At 42.7% G+C, this 19,314-nt stretch overlaps 1 protein-coding gene across 1 annotated transcript in view; it reads right to left on the bottom strand.

The window, feature by feature from the left end:
• Positions 1–19,314, bottom strand: part of LOC114465382 (lysine-specific demethylase 2A-like) — a 32,420-nt gene that overhangs the window by 10,820 nt on the left and 2,286 nt on the right. The window contains 10 exon segments of the mRNA XM_028450404.1: positions 1,601–2,173; positions 2,272–2,377; positions 4,036–4,068; positions 14,907–15,050; positions 15,765–15,893; positions 16,822–16,945; positions 17,056–17,171; positions 17,173–17,187; positions 18,396–18,473; positions 18,541–18,758. Of these exon segments, the coding sequence (XP_028306205.1) occupies positions 1,601–2,173; positions 2,272–2,377; positions 4,036–4,068; positions 14,907–15,050; positions 15,765–15,893; positions 16,822–16,945; positions 17,056–17,171; positions 17,173–17,187; positions 18,396–18,473; positions 18,541–18,758 (1,536 nt within the window).

Genomic DNA, 19,314 nt, shown 5'->3' with positions numbered 1-19,314 from the left:
GTTAATATATGTGGACTCGTTACGTTAGTAAATGTGGAGGCATTTACATTAGTATGCATGGAGGCGTTACGTTAGTAAATGAGGAGGCGTTTACGTTAGTATATGTGGAGACGTTTAGGTTAGTATATGTGGAGGCGTTTACGTTAGTAAATGAGGAGGAGTTTACGTGAGTAAATGAGGAGGCGTTTACGTTAGTATATGTGGAGGCGTTTAGGTTAGTATATGTGGAGGCGTTTACGTTAGTAAATGAGGAGGAGTTTACGTGAGTAAATAAGGAGGCGTTTACGTTAGTAACTGTGGAGGAGTTTAAGTTCGTAAATGTCGAGGCGTTTACATTAGTAAATGTGGCGGTAATATGGAGGCGTTTAAGATAGTAAATATGGAGGTGTTCACGTTAGTAAATATAAAAAAATTTCCCCACAAATGGAGGCACAAACCCCCAGACCCCCCACCCCACAAAATGGGGTGGGGGGTCTGGGGGTTGGGGGTTGGATCGGTGGCGTGGTCCGCTGGGTCCTTGGCTCCTTGGGGCTTTCTCTGGTGTGTATGGGGGGGGCGATGGTTGCCTCTCAGCTTGGGATCTTGGGGGCGTTCTGGGGGCTGCTTGGCCGTGGGGTGGTCGCCGGGGGCCCCTAGATTGCCCGCTCTTGCTGCTGGCCTGGCTGCTTCTTCGGGCCCGGGGGCGACTCGTGGGTTTTGCAGTAGCGGTTCTTGGAAATACATTTGTCATGGATGCACTGGCCTTGGGCTGTGGGATAACACTCATACTGGGCTCAACCATAGACACGTTGTTCCCAAATACCGGTTTTATGGAATTTCCACTCACTTCTTCCTCTGTTCACAGCCACCACCATTATTCCTAAGCCGCACACTGGTCACCAAACTGGCTTGATAACTCAACAATAAGCACAATATACACAACCACAACTTCACATCGCATCACTTGAAACAAAAAAAAAAAAAAAAAAAAAAAAAAAACTAATAAATAAAATATAAAATAAAAAGAATCTAAAGAAATCCACGTTATTACCAATACCTGCAAATAACAGGGATTTATGCTTTTAGGCTGTGGATGACTAACATTTCATTTAAACCATAATTTGTCTTTATTGATAATTTAAGTCAAACCTTAGCCTGAGTCCGTTCCAATATGGAAACTCATTTCACTTCCTCCATTATTCTATTTGTTTTTTTTACCTCAGCTGTGAAAATGATGATTTTCATCTCAGAAACGTTTATTTCTTTGCCAATGTTTGTTTGACCTCTGGCTGAAGTTAGAGAGAAATCAAGGACCGTTGAAGGACTTCCACCCAAAATTCCTTCTATCCTCAGGGTTTGTGTGTCTTCAACGGTCTGTGATTTACTCTTGTAATAAAAAGCTGCTAAATGATGTAAAAATCAGGCTGAATGTTTCACTCCAATAAAAAACAATGGGATGTATACAGGCAGTGGGACGGGGGGACATCATCAATCACATAATTTCAAGATGGAGGTACACAGGCTCTAAAACTGTAAAGTAGTCCCATTTAATAAAATAAATATGGTTCATAATTATGTGTTTAGTTGGACATAGATCTACTAATAAGGACATTATTCTTACCCGTGTGTTTCTTGGCCTTGTGGGGGCGCTGCAGGGTCACGGTGAGGTAGGAGCCACTCAGCAGGTCATCGTTCAGGTCAGAAAACAGCAGAACTGGAGGCTCAGGGTCAGAGTCCCACTGCTCCCCCTCCTCCACCTCATCCTCCTCTTCATCCTCCAATGTCTCCATATCTTCATCCTCCAGGTTAAAGTCCTGCTCTTCGCTGTCATCTTCATCATCATCGTCATCGTCAGTCCTTTGTCTCCTCCTGCGTCTGTGATGTTGTCGCTCTCTGTCGCCGTCTTCACTGTCGTCCTCTTCCTCTTCGTCCTCTTCATCATCGTCATCATCATCGTCTTCCGTGTCCTCGGACTCGTCTCCCCTTCGTTGCATCCTCGAGTCCCCCCTCAGTCTCACGCCCCGCCCCCTCCGTGCAGCCTCTTTCAGGCTCATGCCCTTCTTCAGTTTAAACGTGGAGGCAGAGCTTCCTCTGGGAACCACACCCCCTCTGAGCAGGCCCCTCCTGTTGGCATTCAATGCTCTCTTAGAATTGGCCCCTCCTTGTGCATGAAGCGCATTTTTTCTTCTATGAACTGCACACACATGCACAAACACACGCACGCACGCACACATGTTAGTACGTGTCACCAGGTAAAGCCTGAGCTCTATCCAATCAGAATCAAATAAACACCTTCATGATCATCATCACTGGCTGAATCGTCTCCATCATGGCTGTGCTGCTGTCGTCTGTAGATCTTTGCCATACGAGCGTCCAGCAGAGCGGCAGCTTTCCTTTTCTGAGCACAGAGACAGGACTAACGTCAGCACTAGGGTCGGCACTAGGGTCGGCACTGGCGGCAGCACTAACATCAGCACTAACGTCAGGACTGGCGTCAACACTGGCGTCAACACTAACGTCAGCACTAGCGTTAGGACTAGCGTCAGCACTCGCGTCAGCACTAACGTCAGGACTAATGTCAGGAGTAGCGTCACGACTGGTGTCAGCACTGGGGTCAGGACTGGCGTCAACACTGACGTCAGCACTAGCGTTAGGACTAGCGCCAGGACTAACATCAGGACTAGCGTCAGGACTGGCGTCAGCACTGGGGTCAGGACTGGTGTCAACACTAACGTCAGCACTAGCGTTAGGACTAGCGCCAGGACTAACGTCAGGACTAGCGTCAGGACTGGCGTCAGCACTGGTGTCAGCACTAGCGTCAGCACTAACGTCAGCACTAACATCAGGACTAGCGTCAGAACTAGCGTCAGGACTGGGGTCAGCACTGAGGTCAGCACTGAGGTCAGCACTGGGGTCAGCACTGGGGTCAGCAGTGGCGTCACCACTAACATCAGCACTAGCGTTAGGACTAATGTCAGGACTAACGTCAGGACTAGCGTTAGCACTAGCGTTAGCACTAGCGTTAGCACTAGCGTCAGGACTAACATCAGAACTAGCGTCAGGACTAATATCAGAACTAGCGTCAGGACTATTTTCTCCTGCAGGACGAATTGAATGCTGCAAGGGGCTGGATTTGGCCCCCGGGCCATGAGTTTGACACATGTGGTCTAACAACTAATTGGTTAATAATGAATGGGTGAGTTTTTCTCATCTCTTTGGCTAATATCACTTAAATCAACACTTTTCTAACATTCCATCTACACTAACGTCAGCACTAGCGTTAGGACTAGCGTCAGCACTCACGTCAGCACTAACGTCAGGACTAACGTCAGGACTAGCGTCAGGATTGGCGTCACGACTGGCGTCAGCACAGGGGTCAGGACTGACGTCAGGACTAGCGTCAGAACTACCGTCAGGACTGAGGTCAGCACTGGGGACAGCACTGGGGTCAGCACTAACGTCAGCACTAGCGTTAGGACTAGCGTCAGCACTAACGTCAGGACTAGCGTCAGGACTGGCGTCAGCACTGGGGTCAGGACTGGTGTCAGCACTGGGGTCAGCACTAGCGTTAGGACTAGCGTCAGCACTAGCGCCAGCACTAACGTCAGGACTAACGTCAGCACTAACGTCAGCACTAGCATCAGCACTAGCGTTAGCACTAGCGTCAGGACTAACATCAGAACTAGCATCAGAACTAATATCAGAACTAGCGTCAGGACTATTTTCTCCTGCAGGACGAATTGAATGCTCCAATGGGCTGGATTTGGCCCCCGGGCCATGAGTTTGACACATGTGGTCTAACAACTAATTGGTTAATAATGAATGGGTGAGTTTTTCTCATCTCTTTGGCTAATATCACTTAAATCAACACGTTTCTAACATTCCATCTACACTAATTAATGAGAAATGAAAACACGTATGATTCACGCTGAGGTTGGATTGAATCAGACGTTTGCAAGTTTTGTCACCTGTGAGTTATTCATACACAACAATACAAAAAATCATTGTATAAAACTGATCAAAGTCACGTTTTTCAGAGATTTAATGAAAACTCACCACTGAGCAGCTGTCACCTCTGTCAGCTTTAGCCTGCAGAGAAACAAAAAAAGAGAGAAAAACATCATCAGCTCTAGATTCTACTGTCCACATGATCAGCCAATAGAAAAGCACCGCGACACATGGCTACGCTGCTAACGATAGCATGATAGCAAGGTGAAGAAAGGACGTCCAGTAAAATTTGGAAATTTACCGGGCGTTTCCATAATGTGTAATATGAATAAAGAATATTATGATCGCATTGTTCACAAAGCACTAACTTACATTTAACTAAGATATATTCATGATTTTCTGGATTTTTAGTAAACTTTCTAAAACAAAATGTGTTTTTGTATTAAAATAAAAAACATCACTTATTCCAGAACATTCCAGAGAAGTGGAAACTGAACAGTGTAAAATAGTTAGGTTATGATATCCACAGATAATCTAACCACTAAAGCAGACATGGGCTCGTCTATAAACGGTCACATTTGCAGACCTTAGAGTCACTGTTATCTTACCAATAAACAGGAAGAGATTGATCACCTTTATAATAAGTGCTGACTAAGCACTAGGAGTGAGGCCCAAGGCCAAGACAGACTGACTTGATAATAATGTATAATGTTTTTCTGCAGTCAGTGTCTTCTCCTCATCCTTCTCTCTCTGCTCTGTTTCAGGTGAACCTGATGATGTCACTTCCTGATCTGTGGTTCACGGCTCAACTAGTCTGGAACATTCTGATGTTCTATCTCTCTATCCTGTTCTGTTGGTCCTTCTGTCCACTAACCACAACCAGTCCACGCAGATGGCTGCCACCTCTGAACCTGGTTCTAATGGAGATTTATTCCTGTTAAATAGAGTTGTTTCTTCTCACTGTCACTAAATGCTTGTTCATGTGGATCTTGTTGGGTTTTTTCACAAAACCGCCCATAAAAAAAATTCATACCTCCAGTTTTAATCGGCACTATTTTCTCTTCCGTTTCCATCAATCCGCGCTGCCGTCAACATCATCGGTGCGCCTAATCCCATCAGCTGTTCATAGCGCGACTCGCGGACAACATGTCTGACTCCGCCGATGGCAAACAGCCAAAGCTGTCTCATAGTTATATCAGAAACTGGAAAACGATGGAAGCTGAACGGTGATCCCGGCACATTTTTGTGGTCACAACCTGGGAATTTACAAGTTCGTACCATTGTTAATGTACGTACGTTTTACTTTCTCTTGCTTCGGTCTTCCGTCGTTGCTATTAGAGTGTGTAAACCCTATTATCGGAACATGCGCGCTGACGTTGACGGCAGCGCGGATTGATGGAAACGGAAGAGAAAATAGTGCCGATTAAAACTGGAGGTATTGCATTTGTGGGCGGTTTTGTGATGTAAATGAATCAAGCTTTCAAACGCATATATTTTTTTCTATTAAAAACGCACAGTTTTGTGGCCCCGGAAACTAACCGGGACTACTTTCTTGACCAACTTCAAACGGCCAGAACTCGGACCAGGGAGGTGACCACTGAGTGAGACAATGTGTATGCACTATAGTGCTGGTGAGGATTGCATACAACGTCATGTCTTAAATAGGCGAGCTATCCCTATAAGTTTTAAATCCCTGGTAAGAAACTAAACCAACAAAAACACTATTCTGGAAGAAAAATACAGATTTTAATTGTGTGGTAACAGATTCCTTTAACCACCAATGTACAGGTTAAATATGTATGTTTGATGTGTGGCAAGAAATGAGTAATTAGCATGTGTTGATCACATGATCATGTGTTATCATATTCATGTTACTTTTTGTAGCTTTTCATATACATTACCTAAAAAAATCTTCTTTATAAACATTGTGTTCATGTAAACTGAGATGTGTAAGAATTTGAAAATGCAAGATACTATTTAATTATTGATGTCAATTTATTTTATTTTATTTTAAACTGTTTTATAGTTTCTATTTACATAATCAATAAAAATCCAATCAAATTAAATCAAACATTATTCTAAATAATTTAACTGTATATAATTTAATACACTGCATTGTCTTCATAGAGAAGGTATTTATGGCTCCAGGAGGACTTTAATCCAGGTGAGATGAGGTTAAATGGTTCCTTGTAGAGTAAAGGTTACAGACCCCTGACCAGGGGAAGAGGGTTAGGAGACCCCACTATCAGAGCTGGACCCTCTGAATTTAATTCATGGGGTGAAACAATGCAGATGCTAAGTTGGTTATGCTAATGTTAACTTAATTCAAGTACAGCATTTCTGCTAAAAAAATAAAAATAAAATAAAATAAATTACCTGTTATTTCAGCCACTGTTTGTTGCAAAAAAACTTAATATTGACACTAAAACCTGAAAACATTTAGCAAATATATCTCGAGTCATTGCCAATCTTTACTTCATACAAAATTATGGTACGCCAGTTAAGTCAACTATTCATCAGCATGCTAGGCACTCTCCCCACCCCTGCTCAAAAAAAAAAAAAGAAAAAAAGGGTGCGACCAAATTCTGTGCAGCCACTAGAAAAGTTAGTGTAGAGCCCTGTGAGGTGCTAGCTGCTACATGTTTAGCATTGAGGAGTTAGCTGCTACATGTTTAGTGTAACCCTGTCGCTCTGCTGCTTCCCCTCCCACTCTGCCGTTCAAATTGTCATGAGACTTCTGGTCTCCTGGTGTGCTATGACATCATAGTATGACGTTACCCTTTAAACATGGCAGCACTGTTGGTATACGAGCGTGTGTGGGAACCGGTCAACTATACCCTTACAGTAGGGATGTAACATTTCACTCAACTCCCGATACGATTCGATTCACGATACTGGGTTCACGATACGATTCTCTCACGATTTATTTTACAAAATGGGACTGTCGTCAAATGATGACTGAAAAAAATTCCGGTACTATTTTCCTTTTATTTTTCATTGTCAAAAGAATTCCTTGATAAACTATTCAAAACAATGCAATTTCACCAAAAATAAATCTTGAATGAAATAAATAAAGGAATAATACAAATGAAGAAGCCTATTAATTTAAATTCTGGTTCTATAATAAACAATGCAAAACTGCATAATAGTTCTTTTTCTTTTTAAAAGTGCAACTGAAAATGTATTTTGTGCCTTAACAATTGGACTTTAAAAAAAAAAAAAAAACCGTCATTGCACTGATATACATCATATTTGTTAGGACCAGCAGAGGGCGCTGGTAATACAGTGGTCGGTTGGCATGCAGATATCTTGCAGTGAAGCAGAGATGCTATGCTAGCAGACAGAGCTAATAGAAAAACGTGACTTTTACAGATATTCAAGTAATATTACAGATATTCTTTCGGTGCTTAAGGGATAATGAATCATTTATTAACATATTTAAGAGTAGAAGGCAGCCAGAAAGAAAGTAGCAGCAGACTCCGCCCGCCGCCTACACTTGTGGATAGTGCCCTCTGCTGGTTAAAAAAAGTACTGTGATTAAATTTTCAGAAAATCGATATCAACCGTGATACCTATGAATCGATTTTTAACTGCCTTATGATTAATCGTTACATCCATACCTTACAGGTAACTACTTAGCTTTTAAAGGTTTATTAAAAGCAGTGAGGTTAAAACTCTTATGCCTTCCAACCTTCTCTCGTTATCGCTACCTCTGTGGACATAGTTCGCTGTCTTAGAGGGGCTAGATCACAAGTGAACTGGTGAGTGATTGCTACAGTGCTAAATATTAGCATCTACTTAGCCTTCACTGATGTGTATAGGAAATCAACAATGTAAGCTGGTGCAGGACTCTGTCAAGGTGAATAGGCCACCTCCTGTTTCATGGGCTGTAATTGAACATCCACCATCACCACTTCCTGGAGGGCTTCATGTCCAGCGCTGCCTCGTCACTCTCCCAACTTGTGCTCCGTAAAAAATTCCTGTGATCATGACAAACAAATCGAAACAAGATGTGGTGTTATCAGAGAGTCTGAGTCGCCGTATGCATCCCCGATTGTCATTGTCCATAGGCGGAATGGTGATGTAAGGTTGTGTATTGACTACCACAAACTAAACCTGCAAACTGTCAAAGATGCCTATGCTTTCCCAAACCTTGAGGAGTCCTTCTACGCGTTAACAGGCTCAAAGTGGTTTACTGTCTTGGATCTGAAATCTGGGTATTATCAGATGCAAATGGCCGAAGAAGATAAGGCAAAGACTGCTTTTGTTACGCCCTTGGGGTTCTGGGAATGGAACTGAATGCCTCAGGGGGTAACAAATGCCCCCAGGACATTTCAGAGGCTCATGAAGCAGGTGTATGGGAAAATTAAATCTTAGAGAGGTCCTAGTATTGTTGGACGACATAATTGTCCACAGTTGCCTTACATACTGCACACAGATGCCAGCATAACAGGATTGGGAGCAGTGTTATACCAGGAGCAGAATGGCCAACTCAGGGTCATTGCCTATGTAAGCTGAGGCCTGTCTTCCAGTGAGTGTTGATATCCGGCTCACAAACTTGAATTTGTGGCCTTAAAATGGGGTGTGACAATAGATACATGACTATCTTTATGGGGCCAACTTTACTGTGATCACAAACAACAACCCTCTTACATATGTGTTAACTGCTGCAAAGCTTGATGCCACAAGCCATCGGTGGTTAGCTGCACTTTCAACCTACTCCATTAAAATGCAGTACCGGGCAGGCAAACACAACTTTGAAGCTGATGCTCTATCTCGGCGCTGCCATTTCCAGGTTCCAGATGAGCCTTATTCCTGTAAGGAGTAGGATCTCGTCCACTGTCTTGCAGAGCAAATAAAAGACTTAGAAGAAGCCGAAGAAATCTCTCCTGATGTTGTGGATGCCATTTGTCAAAGCGGCCTGGTGAGAACACACCACAATCCCATCATGGTTCCGACTGACGTCACTCTAGTTGAGTCATTCGAAGTCATTCCTGATTGTTTTGGAAAAGAGGAGTCATATGTCCCATCGCTAACCCACAATGAGTTACGGGAAGAACAATGTGCTGATCCTGCACTGCGTGAGCTCATCCATCAGCTTGAAACTGGAGAGAAAATTCCACCCACTGTTCGAGGGGAACTGCCTGAGCTCCCTTTATTGCTGCGTGAGTGGAATCAGTTGGAGCTGGAGGATGGTGTTTTATACAGGAAGCGGCAAGTAACAGACCACATTCTCTATCAGCTCGTCCTGCCTCCTGGGTTAAGATCGACTGTCCTAAAGAGCCTCCATAATGATATGGGGCACTTAGGAGTACACTCAAAAAAAAGGAAACTGGTGAGCTGTTACGTTAACTAAAGTGTAACATGTATTGTGTAAGCTATATTTTCATGTTTCCAAGATGAACATGATTCAATCATGATCAGGATGCATGGAATCAGACAACTAAACATGAATTAGATTCATTCATTTTGCCATAAAGTGCGGCAATTGCATTCCTATGGTGGGCGGGAAAAGCAAAGCGAACATTGCACGAGAAGACACCGGTCTCGCGATACTTCACAAGGAATCATGGGAAGAAGACCGTCCTTTGGCAGCACATGGAAATGGTAAGCCAAAATCCATTGTCATTTATATAAATGCAAATGAAATACTATATAGAATTAGCAGTAGTCCATCCGGGAACTGGCTGCCGTTCGGTGTGGTGCCGCGCTGCCTTTGGCGGGGTGGGGCGGGTGGCCGGGAGCCCGCCGTCCTCCGGGCTGTGCTGGCGTCGGGGGGGTGTCTCGTGTCGGCGCGTGTGTGGCCTCTGCTGGTGGCACTTGGTGTGGGTTGGCGGGACCTGGCTGGGAGTGCTTAGGTTCGCCCGTTTGTCGGTTGGTGGGTGGCGGGATGGCCCTGCTTGGGCAGCTGATGGTGTCCTCTCTTGTCGGGGGGGGGGGGGGGGGGGGGCTGTAGAGGGCGTTGCACCGTGGTGCCCTGCGGGCCTGTGCGCGCCCTGATGCGGGCGCGGGCTTCTCTCCTGCCCGGCTGCTCCCTGTTGCGGCGGGGGGGGGGGGGGGGGGGGCGCTTCGGGCTGGCGTGCGGCGGGGGTCGCCCCCTGGACTGCTGGGGGGTGTGGCTGGTGCCTGGTTGCGTCTGGGGAGTGGGTCTGCTGTGCCGCTTGCCCGTCTGCGCCATCTACCCTCTTTGGTGGCCCGCAATGTGTATCGGGGTTGGGGCGGGGTTGCTTGGTGCTTCGAGATGATACTGTTTGCTGGGGGGCGGCGCTAGCTGTTCCGGTGGTTGCGGTTGCCGTCGGCTGCCTGGTAGGTCTGACAGGAAGCAGCAAGTAAGGCTGGGAAGCATCACATCTGGCACCCGGTCACTCAGCACTGGCAACCCCCAGGGGTGTGTTCTCTCCCCACTGCTATTCTCCCTCTACACCAATGACTGCACCTCAGGGGACCCCTCTGTGAAACTCCTGAAGTTTGCAGATGACACCACCGTCAACGGTCTCATCCGGGACGGGGACGAGTCTGCCTTCAGACGGAGGTGGAACAGCTGGCTCTCTGGTGCTGTCAGAAACATCTGTAACTGAACCCGTTCAAGACTGTGGTGATGACAGTGGACTTCAGGAGAAATCCCCCCCCACTCCCCCCTTACCATTCTGAATAACAAAGTGGCTACCGTGGACTCTTTCAGGTTTCTGGGATCCACAATCTCACAGGACCTGAAGTGGACCTCCCACATAGACACAACCAGGAAAAGGCACAGCAGAGGATGTACTTCCTGCGTCAGCTGAGGAAGTTCAACCTGCCCCAGGAGCTGCTGATCATGTTCTACACCTCCATCATTCAGTCTGTTCTGTGCACCTCCATCACTGTCTGGTTTGACTAGACAGACACAGACTACAACGGATAATCAGGACTGCAGAAAAGATCATTGGTGTTGATCTGCCCTCCATCCAAGACTTATACCTGTCCAGGGTCAGGAAACGGGCAGATAACATCACTGCAGACCCCTCACACCCTGCACACAATCTGCTTATACTCCTCCCCTCCGGCAGACGCTACAGATCACTGTACGCCAAAACAACCCTCCATAAAAACAGTTTCTTCCCCCAGGCTGTCACTGTGATCAACACTAAACAGTCATAGAGTGTCAGACCTGTTTCTGTGAAATAACCCTGGAACTAAACATAACAACCCTGGATCAATCTGTCACTGAGAATGTTCATGTACATAAACATATACTATTTAATTTAAATGTTCACCTGCACTACTCATCACTGTACTACTACACTATTATCTTATTATTATTATATTTTATTATTATTACCTTATCTTGTTATTTTATCTAGTTTTGCACATATTAGTCTAACTACTGTTTATATTATTTTATATATTATGTTTTTCTAGTTGATTGTTATTATTTAATGTTTACACTATTAGAGAGAGCACAGATCACCAAGTCGTACATTACTTGGCCAATAAAGTTGATTCTGATTCTGATGTTCTGGAAATAAGGGACATGCTCAAATCAATTCCTGTACACTTTTATAGATTTAACTGAAGGTGGGTAGATTTATAGGAAAGATCTTGCTTCACTTTGAAATTGTACACATCATATATGAAAAGGCCAGAGTACTCAAAAAGGGTTTACAATCTGGAGAACCACTGTATTCACTACTACTCTAATCTCTAAATGGCTTCAAAGTTGTGACTTCCTCTGAGTCTAGTTAAAAGTTGTCTAAACTTTGTGAAACCAGCTCTGCTGGTAGGTTGAGATGTGTTGCTAATGTTTTGTTGTTTGTTTTTTTTGTGATCGGCATTGACATTAGAAAAGAATGTGTCCTCAAAGGTCTTTGTGTCTACTTGAATGAAGATCCAGAAAAGTTGGTGAAGGAATACATGGTATGTTAATTTATCTTTTATGTTTGCTGAGGTTTTGATCATTTGGGATGAATGAGGTTTCCTCTGGGTTCCAATCAGCTGTAGAATTTGGAAAGATAAGGGCCGTTTCTCAATTCTAAGTATGCATACTCTGTACTTGTGAACTCCTGGATACGGACTCGTGAGAGCAAACTTGAAGAACGGACTTGCGGAGTGTGCAAGCATGGACTTTGCATACTTGTTTTGGAACAAAGCAAACTTCCTGACTTTGTTGTGTGGAGTATGTGTGCTCCACTGTAGACATTAAAGACAATAATAGGTATCATTAAGTAGATGTCATTGTTGTAAATATTATTTTGTAAACCAATAAAATATTTAGTGATAAATAAATATGAACGTTTTATGTATAACAACAATAATAAAATATTTTATATCAAAATAACGTATTTGAATTCTTACTTAATAATTAGATTTTTTAGGTATTGAATTCATAGTAATTGTTAAAAAATAAATAAAAAATAAAAATAAGCTAAAAAACTAATGAATAAAAAATTCAGGATAGATTTTGGAAATACTTTAGGCCCACAAACAACAAGAATATCATTATTAACAATATTGACAATAATGATAATAAAAAATGATATAAAAATAATTCTTCCTTTTGAATAAGGTATTTTAATTCTCAATAATTACATGTTTTAGGTATTACATTTTTAAAGAAAAACACAATTCTGTCCTGAAAATTATTTCTTTAGGACAAAACAGAATCTGCACCACTTCAGGTATGAAATTAAACTCCTAATCTAATGCAATATTATTATTATTATGTTCAATATACTGTATGCAATGTTGCATGCTCTTGTGTATGCTCAAAACCTTAGCCACCCTCCAGAGCTAAAATATACATTCGAAACATTGCAGAAGATCATAATAGAACTAGATGGAAACAGACTATCCAGAAAGAAACAAGTTCTCAAAACATTACTTTGCCGTTTGTAAAGTTAAGAGAGAATCATTCTCACTGCAATTCACAGTGAGAGGATTTGTAGCGCCGTTAACGGTTACATATGTCCCTGACACTGATTATCTTTTATTTTTCTCAGTTACATTTGAATTGTTTTCTATACTGTAAAGGCCCTTTTGAGACTGCCCATTGATGTTATTGGAAAAATGTCCCCTAAATGTGGTATGGACATGTTTTTTGTTTCTGTAAGGTCACCGGCACGTACAGGTGCAATACCTTTGTAAAACGTTGCATTATTGCTTAATTGGAGAAATACATTTTTATGGGAATATCTACTGTTTGTCTTTTCTTTCTACACTTGACACCAAGCAGTCTGTAGACTTTGATACTATTCACTGTAAACCTTAAAGTGTGTACACTTAAATTGTATTCTTTGAATGGCCTTAATTTAATCATGGAAAGTATTTCCATGTGATTGAATGGCTTTTTTTCAGCATTAACCAATTCTGTTGTGCTAACTAATTTAACTTGGGTTGGATCAACTTAATAGAGTTTTGTAATTTCACTACTGTGAAATTAGTGGGTCCAATACTATTATATTTAGTCAGTCCTAGCCCTGGGAAACAAGTTAAATCAACCCCAATGAATTAATTGACCTAACACATCTAAATTGAGTAGGACTCAAACATGTAAATAAGTTCAATCAACCCTAATACAAGATTAAGATTAAATCGTGGCTTTCGCCTTTAATTGGCCATGTAATGTTATTACATTAATGGAATTTGTCCTCTGCATTTAACCCATCCCAGAGGAGCAGTGGACAGCCATTTTGCGGCGCCTGGGGAGCAGTTGAACTAAGTCAAGTGCATCAAGTTGGACTAACAGAATTGCTAAATGCTGGAAAAAAAGCAATTTAATCATGTGGAAATACTTTTCATTATTTTTTTATGTTCATTCAAAGAGTTGTTTTTTTTAGTGTAGAGCAAACTCATCTGGCCGAAGATGGCAGCTGATGTGGAGCAGTTCATCAAAACTTGTGGCAGGTGTGTACGGTGCAAGGCACTACCAGAAAAAGCAGCTCCTCTCGTTAACATTAAAACTAATCATCCCCTGTTGCTACTTTGTAAGGATTTTCATGCACTTGCGCCAAACAACAGCAACACCAAAGACATTCTAGTGCTGACTGATCATTTTACTAAATTTGCTGTGGCGATCCCAATGCCAAACCAAAAAGCTAAAACCATGGCAAAGTGTTTATGGAATGATTTCATGGTCCATTATGGTATCCCTGAGCGCTTACATTCTGATCAGGGTCCGGATTTTTAATCTAAGCTGATTAAGGAGCTCTGCAGTGTTGCTGGCATCCAAAAAACATGAACAACACCCCATCACCCAAGGGGGAATCCCATTGAGCGTTTTAACCGCACCCTCTTAAGTATGCTAGGAATATTTGAAAGAAAACAGAAGTCCAAGTGGCGAGAATACATGAAACCCCTTGTCCATGCATATAATTTCACTCGGAGAGAGGTGACTGGGTTCTCAGCTTATGTGCGAGAAACACCCTTTATCTCTCACTCTGACTATGTGAAGAACTTGAGGTTGCGGCTAGAGCAGAGTTAAAGGCTTGCATCCAAGAATGCTTTGAAGATGGCTGAAAAAACAAAACTTGTTTCGACCAGCGCGTGAAGCCTGCAAGTCTGGCAACTGGTGATTGAGTGCTTATCCGCAATGTTGGACTCCGTGGGAAGCACAAACTCGAGGATAAGTGGGAGCACCAGGTTGGGGATTTACCCAGATGGGAGGTTGAACATAAGGCAGGCGGCTCCTCTCACCAGTCTCAAGCTGATTGGCTGAGAAGGCAGAGGGACCGCCACTAAGAGAATTGATGCTGAGTAGGAGGAGGAAGAGGAGCAGGAAGGAAGGAAGAGGAGGAGGAGGAAGAGGAGGAAGAGGGGCCGCAGAGGTCCTGAGACCCAGCATGAGGACCAGTGTGACAGCTCATCGCTGCCTGAAGACTGATGCAGACAGGTCCACAATGACATCATGAAAGACATGAAATGGGCAATGATCAAAGTAGAGGAGACACCATGGTTAGCTTGGATAGCCACACACACAGGGTGCACGCGAGCACGCACGAGTCTACCTCTGGGTCAGTGATGCCCTGCACACACTTGGGGCACTCCCAACAGCTGGGCAGGTCTTTGTTCACCACTCCTTCACCTTGGACCTGCACACACACACACACAAACACACAAAGAGGCTGAACACACACACACGCACACAGAGTCTGAGCGTAAACGCACACACAAACACACCAGGGTTGGGGTCAATTATAATTGTAATCGCGAAATTTGTAATTAATCACAATAACATAATTACAATTGTAATTTAAAAATCTGTTGCTGTTGTAACCAAAACTGAACTGTAACTAAGTTCATATAATTGACTTTGTAATTGTAATTGGCATAAACATTTAACACAAACCTAGTGAACCATGTTACAGGTCTATGTCTGACACGAACGTAGTTAAAAAAATATGTTTCATATCATGTTTTCTTATTACCCTTGAGAATCATTTTACAATTAAAAAAAAGTCAAATCTAGAGGTATACTGACACAAAAAAGACTCAGACGCCCATAACAAAAACTAACTTTAATGATTAGTAATATTTATTAGTGTATTTTATAGCTGACTGAAGGCATGGGTCAAAACCAACCCGTTGGCATTAAAGATGCTAACAGAAAGCTAACATAAGTGAGAGGTTACGTTTCATGAGGTTATTTATTAAAGGCTCCATAATTGTGATTAATTGACTTTGAACTTTCATAATTGAGAACGTAGTTGAAATCAACTTACAAGGGAAAAAAGGAATTGTTATTTTAATTGTAATTGGAAAAAATGCCAGTCATTGTAATCATAATTGACTTGTAATTGAACATGGATAATTGAAGATGTAATTGCCCCCTCCCCTGGCCTGCAGAGCGTAGACAGAGACGTTACCAAGAGGCAGGCTGGATGTACGATCTGAGCACAGCTGGAGCACTCCATCAAAGTGAGGGAGGGGTCTCCTATCTCCTCCTGGTTGGGCTCTTTACAGATTTCACACACAGCAGACAGAGGGAGGCCAGGCTGCAGCGAACACGCACGCACACACACACACCATTTAATTATCCTTTACTTCTATCCTCAGTATTTTGTAACTTGTTGATGATGAAGTAGCATAATAATTATAATTATATTCATATTTATATTTTATAATTTTTGGTGTATTTTACAACTGATTTAAAGCAGAACTAAGTCACTTTTTCACCTTAATAAATCCTTCTCATAGTCCCTGTGAGAGTAATACAAGTGTTTATGGGGTGTTGGGGGTCTTCCATCCCCTGCTCTCTCTGACCAGAAAACATCACTTACAACTTTCCTGTCTCCGACCCGGTAGCAGACGTACTGCTTTATGGCAGCACAATACACACTAATGCTAGATTATGCACACGGTTGTCTACAATTTCACTTTTCTCAAACCTATTTCAGGGCGGAGCCAGCGAAAAAAAGGCAGAGAAGACCTTTGTCTGAGGAACGGAGCAACTCCATCAGTGACAGCTCAGCAGCAACACACAGTGTGTGTGATTGCACAAAAGGCACTCACACACACTCGCAAACCAGCACTCTATCAGGCAGCACACACACACACAAACACACGTTTCCACACTCCCTTCCGTATCACTCTCAAAACATTTATTTTACTTGTCTCTCTTCTTCATACTGTTCACATGGGACTATATGTGTGAAATCACCCTTAGTGTCATTGTTGCATTAGAATGTTTCAGTGATCAGTTGCTACTGTCTTAGGAGAGCAAGGGTGTGCATGTATCTGTGGGGTGGGGCCGGGGGCGGGAGGTGCAAAATGTTTACGACAGTGACATAACCAAAAGGGAGCGCTAAGCTCAAGTTACTTAGTTCTGCTTTACTTTAAGACATGAGTCGAAACTGATCTGTTAGCATAAAAGATGCTAACAGAATGCTAACACAAGAGGAAGGGTAAGACGAGCTTCCTTACAGACAGGCACTGTCGCAGCACACAGGTCTGTTTGAGTTTCCCTGGTCCTCCAAACTTCTTCATGTCTCTGCAGAAGTTACACTCTCCACACTCAGGTCTCATACAAGCTTCACAGTGCTTACATCTGCACACAGAAATATCCCAATGCTGATTAAATCCTCCAAGTGCATCACCACATCCACAGACAGGAAGTCAACTATAACAATAACAATGAGTCTGATCCAGTGTGTTTACCTGACCCTGCGTCGCCTCAGAACAGACATGGACGCTGGTTTTTGAGGACGTGCCATGACGGGGGTGGAGGGAGGCTTGGGCCGAGCAGGTGGTGCTGGAGGTGGAGGAGGGGGGGGGCTGGTACCATGAAGGCTGGAGAAAAGGAACAGAAACAGTAAACACACACACAAGGAAAAACGTCATCCTTTGTAGTGACATTAAAGGATCCTCCGCTATTTTTAGAAATGTGTCCGAAAACCTTCTATATGTCTTCATTTGTAGATCTAGGTCTAACATAATTGATTTATTACCATTTAAAAATAGCACTACTTTCCAGTTCTAGAGCCTGTGTTCCTCCATCTTGAAATCATGTGATTGATGATGTCACACGGCCCCACTGCCTGTAAACATTACATTGTTTTCTATTGGAGTGAAACATTCAGCCTGATTTATAGATCATTTAGTACAGGGGTCCCCAATCCTGGTCCTCAAGAGCCCCTATCCAGCATGTTTTAGATGTTTCCCTCTTCCAACACACCTGATTGAAATGACCAGGATTGTTATCAGGCTTCTGCAGAGCTTGATGATGAGTTATTCATTTGAATCAGGTGTGTTGGAAGAGGGAAACATCTAAAACATGCTTAATAGTGGCTCTTGAGGACCAGGATTGGCCACCCCAGATCATTTAACAGCTTTTTCAGTCAAAATAACTTGTGCTGCTTTTGGTTGCTCTAAAAAAATCAGGAAAAATGAAAGATGTCGATGTAAACCTCTTGTTTACAGAAAGAGGATAAACACAGTTGTGACCTGAAGATAATCTATGACCACAGGGGGCGGCAGTTCCAACTCTGAGGTTTGGTAGTAGACAATGAAGCAGGGAAGAAGACACGCTCTGGTGGCTGAAGTTAGAGAGTAAATCACAGACCTATCCTGAGGATAGGAGGACTTTTGAGTGGGAGTCCTTAAATATTTCACCTGTGTTTATCCTCTTTCTGTAAACAAAAGAGGCTTACATTGACATACTTAATTTTTCCTGTTTTTTTTTTTTTTTCAGATCAACCAAAAGTAGCACAAGTTGTTATTTTGACTGAAAAAGCCGTTAAATGATCTAAAAATGTGGCTGAATGTTTCACTTCAATAGAAAACAATGGGCTTTTTACAGGCGGTGGGGCCGTGTGACATCATCAATCATGTGATTTCAAGATGGAGGAACACAGGCTCTAAAACTGTAAAGGTGATTAAATGAATATAGTGCATAATAGTGTTTTATTAGACATAGATCTACTAATAAGGACATTTAAAAGGTTTTAGGACACATCTGTAAAAACAGTGGAGGATCGCTAAGAAGAATCAATGCTTGCCCTGTTTGGCCACGTAACGATAGGTTTTCCCGTGTAGGACAGTTTGGCGTTGTCGTTGGCGTGTTCCTTCAGCAGCGCCTGTGAGGAGAGGTCACACATTATCAGAGAAGAGCTGATGGCTTATGACACACACACATACACGCACCTTAATGTGAGTGATGAGTGCGGGGGCGTTGTGTATTCCAGCAGGGACACACTTCTTGTTGGAGGGCAGAGACTCCAGTTTACTCACCAGGTTCCACAGTCCCTCCAGCTCCAGGGGGGTCAGGTGGACTTTACCTGGGGGCTTGTCCGACTCTTTGTCCCCATCGTCCACGTCCTCCACAGCCCTGATCTGGCCTGAGTCTGGAGGTTTCTTCAGACCTTTATAAGATATTAAAAAACACACTTCAGTCAGAAAAAAGCTTAAAGGCAGGAGCAGGGTTGGCCTCAATTACAATTGTAATCATGTAACTGATAATTACAATTATGAGGTAATTACAATTGTAATTGAAAAAATATGTTGCTGTTGTAATCGTAGTTTAATTGTATTTGAGTTCAGATAACTGAATTTGTAATTGGCATGGAAATTCTATAAAAACTGTCAATTTGCAATTGAATTAAAACACAAACCTGATGAACCATGTTACAGTTCTGTCTCACATATATGTAGTTAATAATTATTAAAATATGTTTCTGTCGTTTCTCTTCAGGATCATTTTACCATTTAAAATAAATATAAATCTATGGGTATAGTGACAGAAAAAATACTCAGACACCCACACCATAAATATTAATACCAATAATGTAATTGATTAGGAAGCCTAACGAGGAAACCAATAGATGATAAACTAATTAGATGATATATTTATTAGTGTATTTTACAGCTGATTTAAGACATGGGTCACACTGACCCGTTAGCACTAGAGATGCTAACAGA

Source organism: Gouania willdenowi, chromosome 1 (genome assembly GCF_900634775.1).
Source record: "Gouania willdenowi chromosome 1, fGouWil2.1, whole genome shotgun sequence".
NCBI classification, from domain to species: domain Eukaryota; kingdom Metazoa; phylum Chordata; class Actinopteri; order Blenniiformes; family Gobiesocidae; genus Gouania; species Gouania willdenowi.
This window is presented reverse-complemented; position numbering and strand designations above follow the sequence as displayed.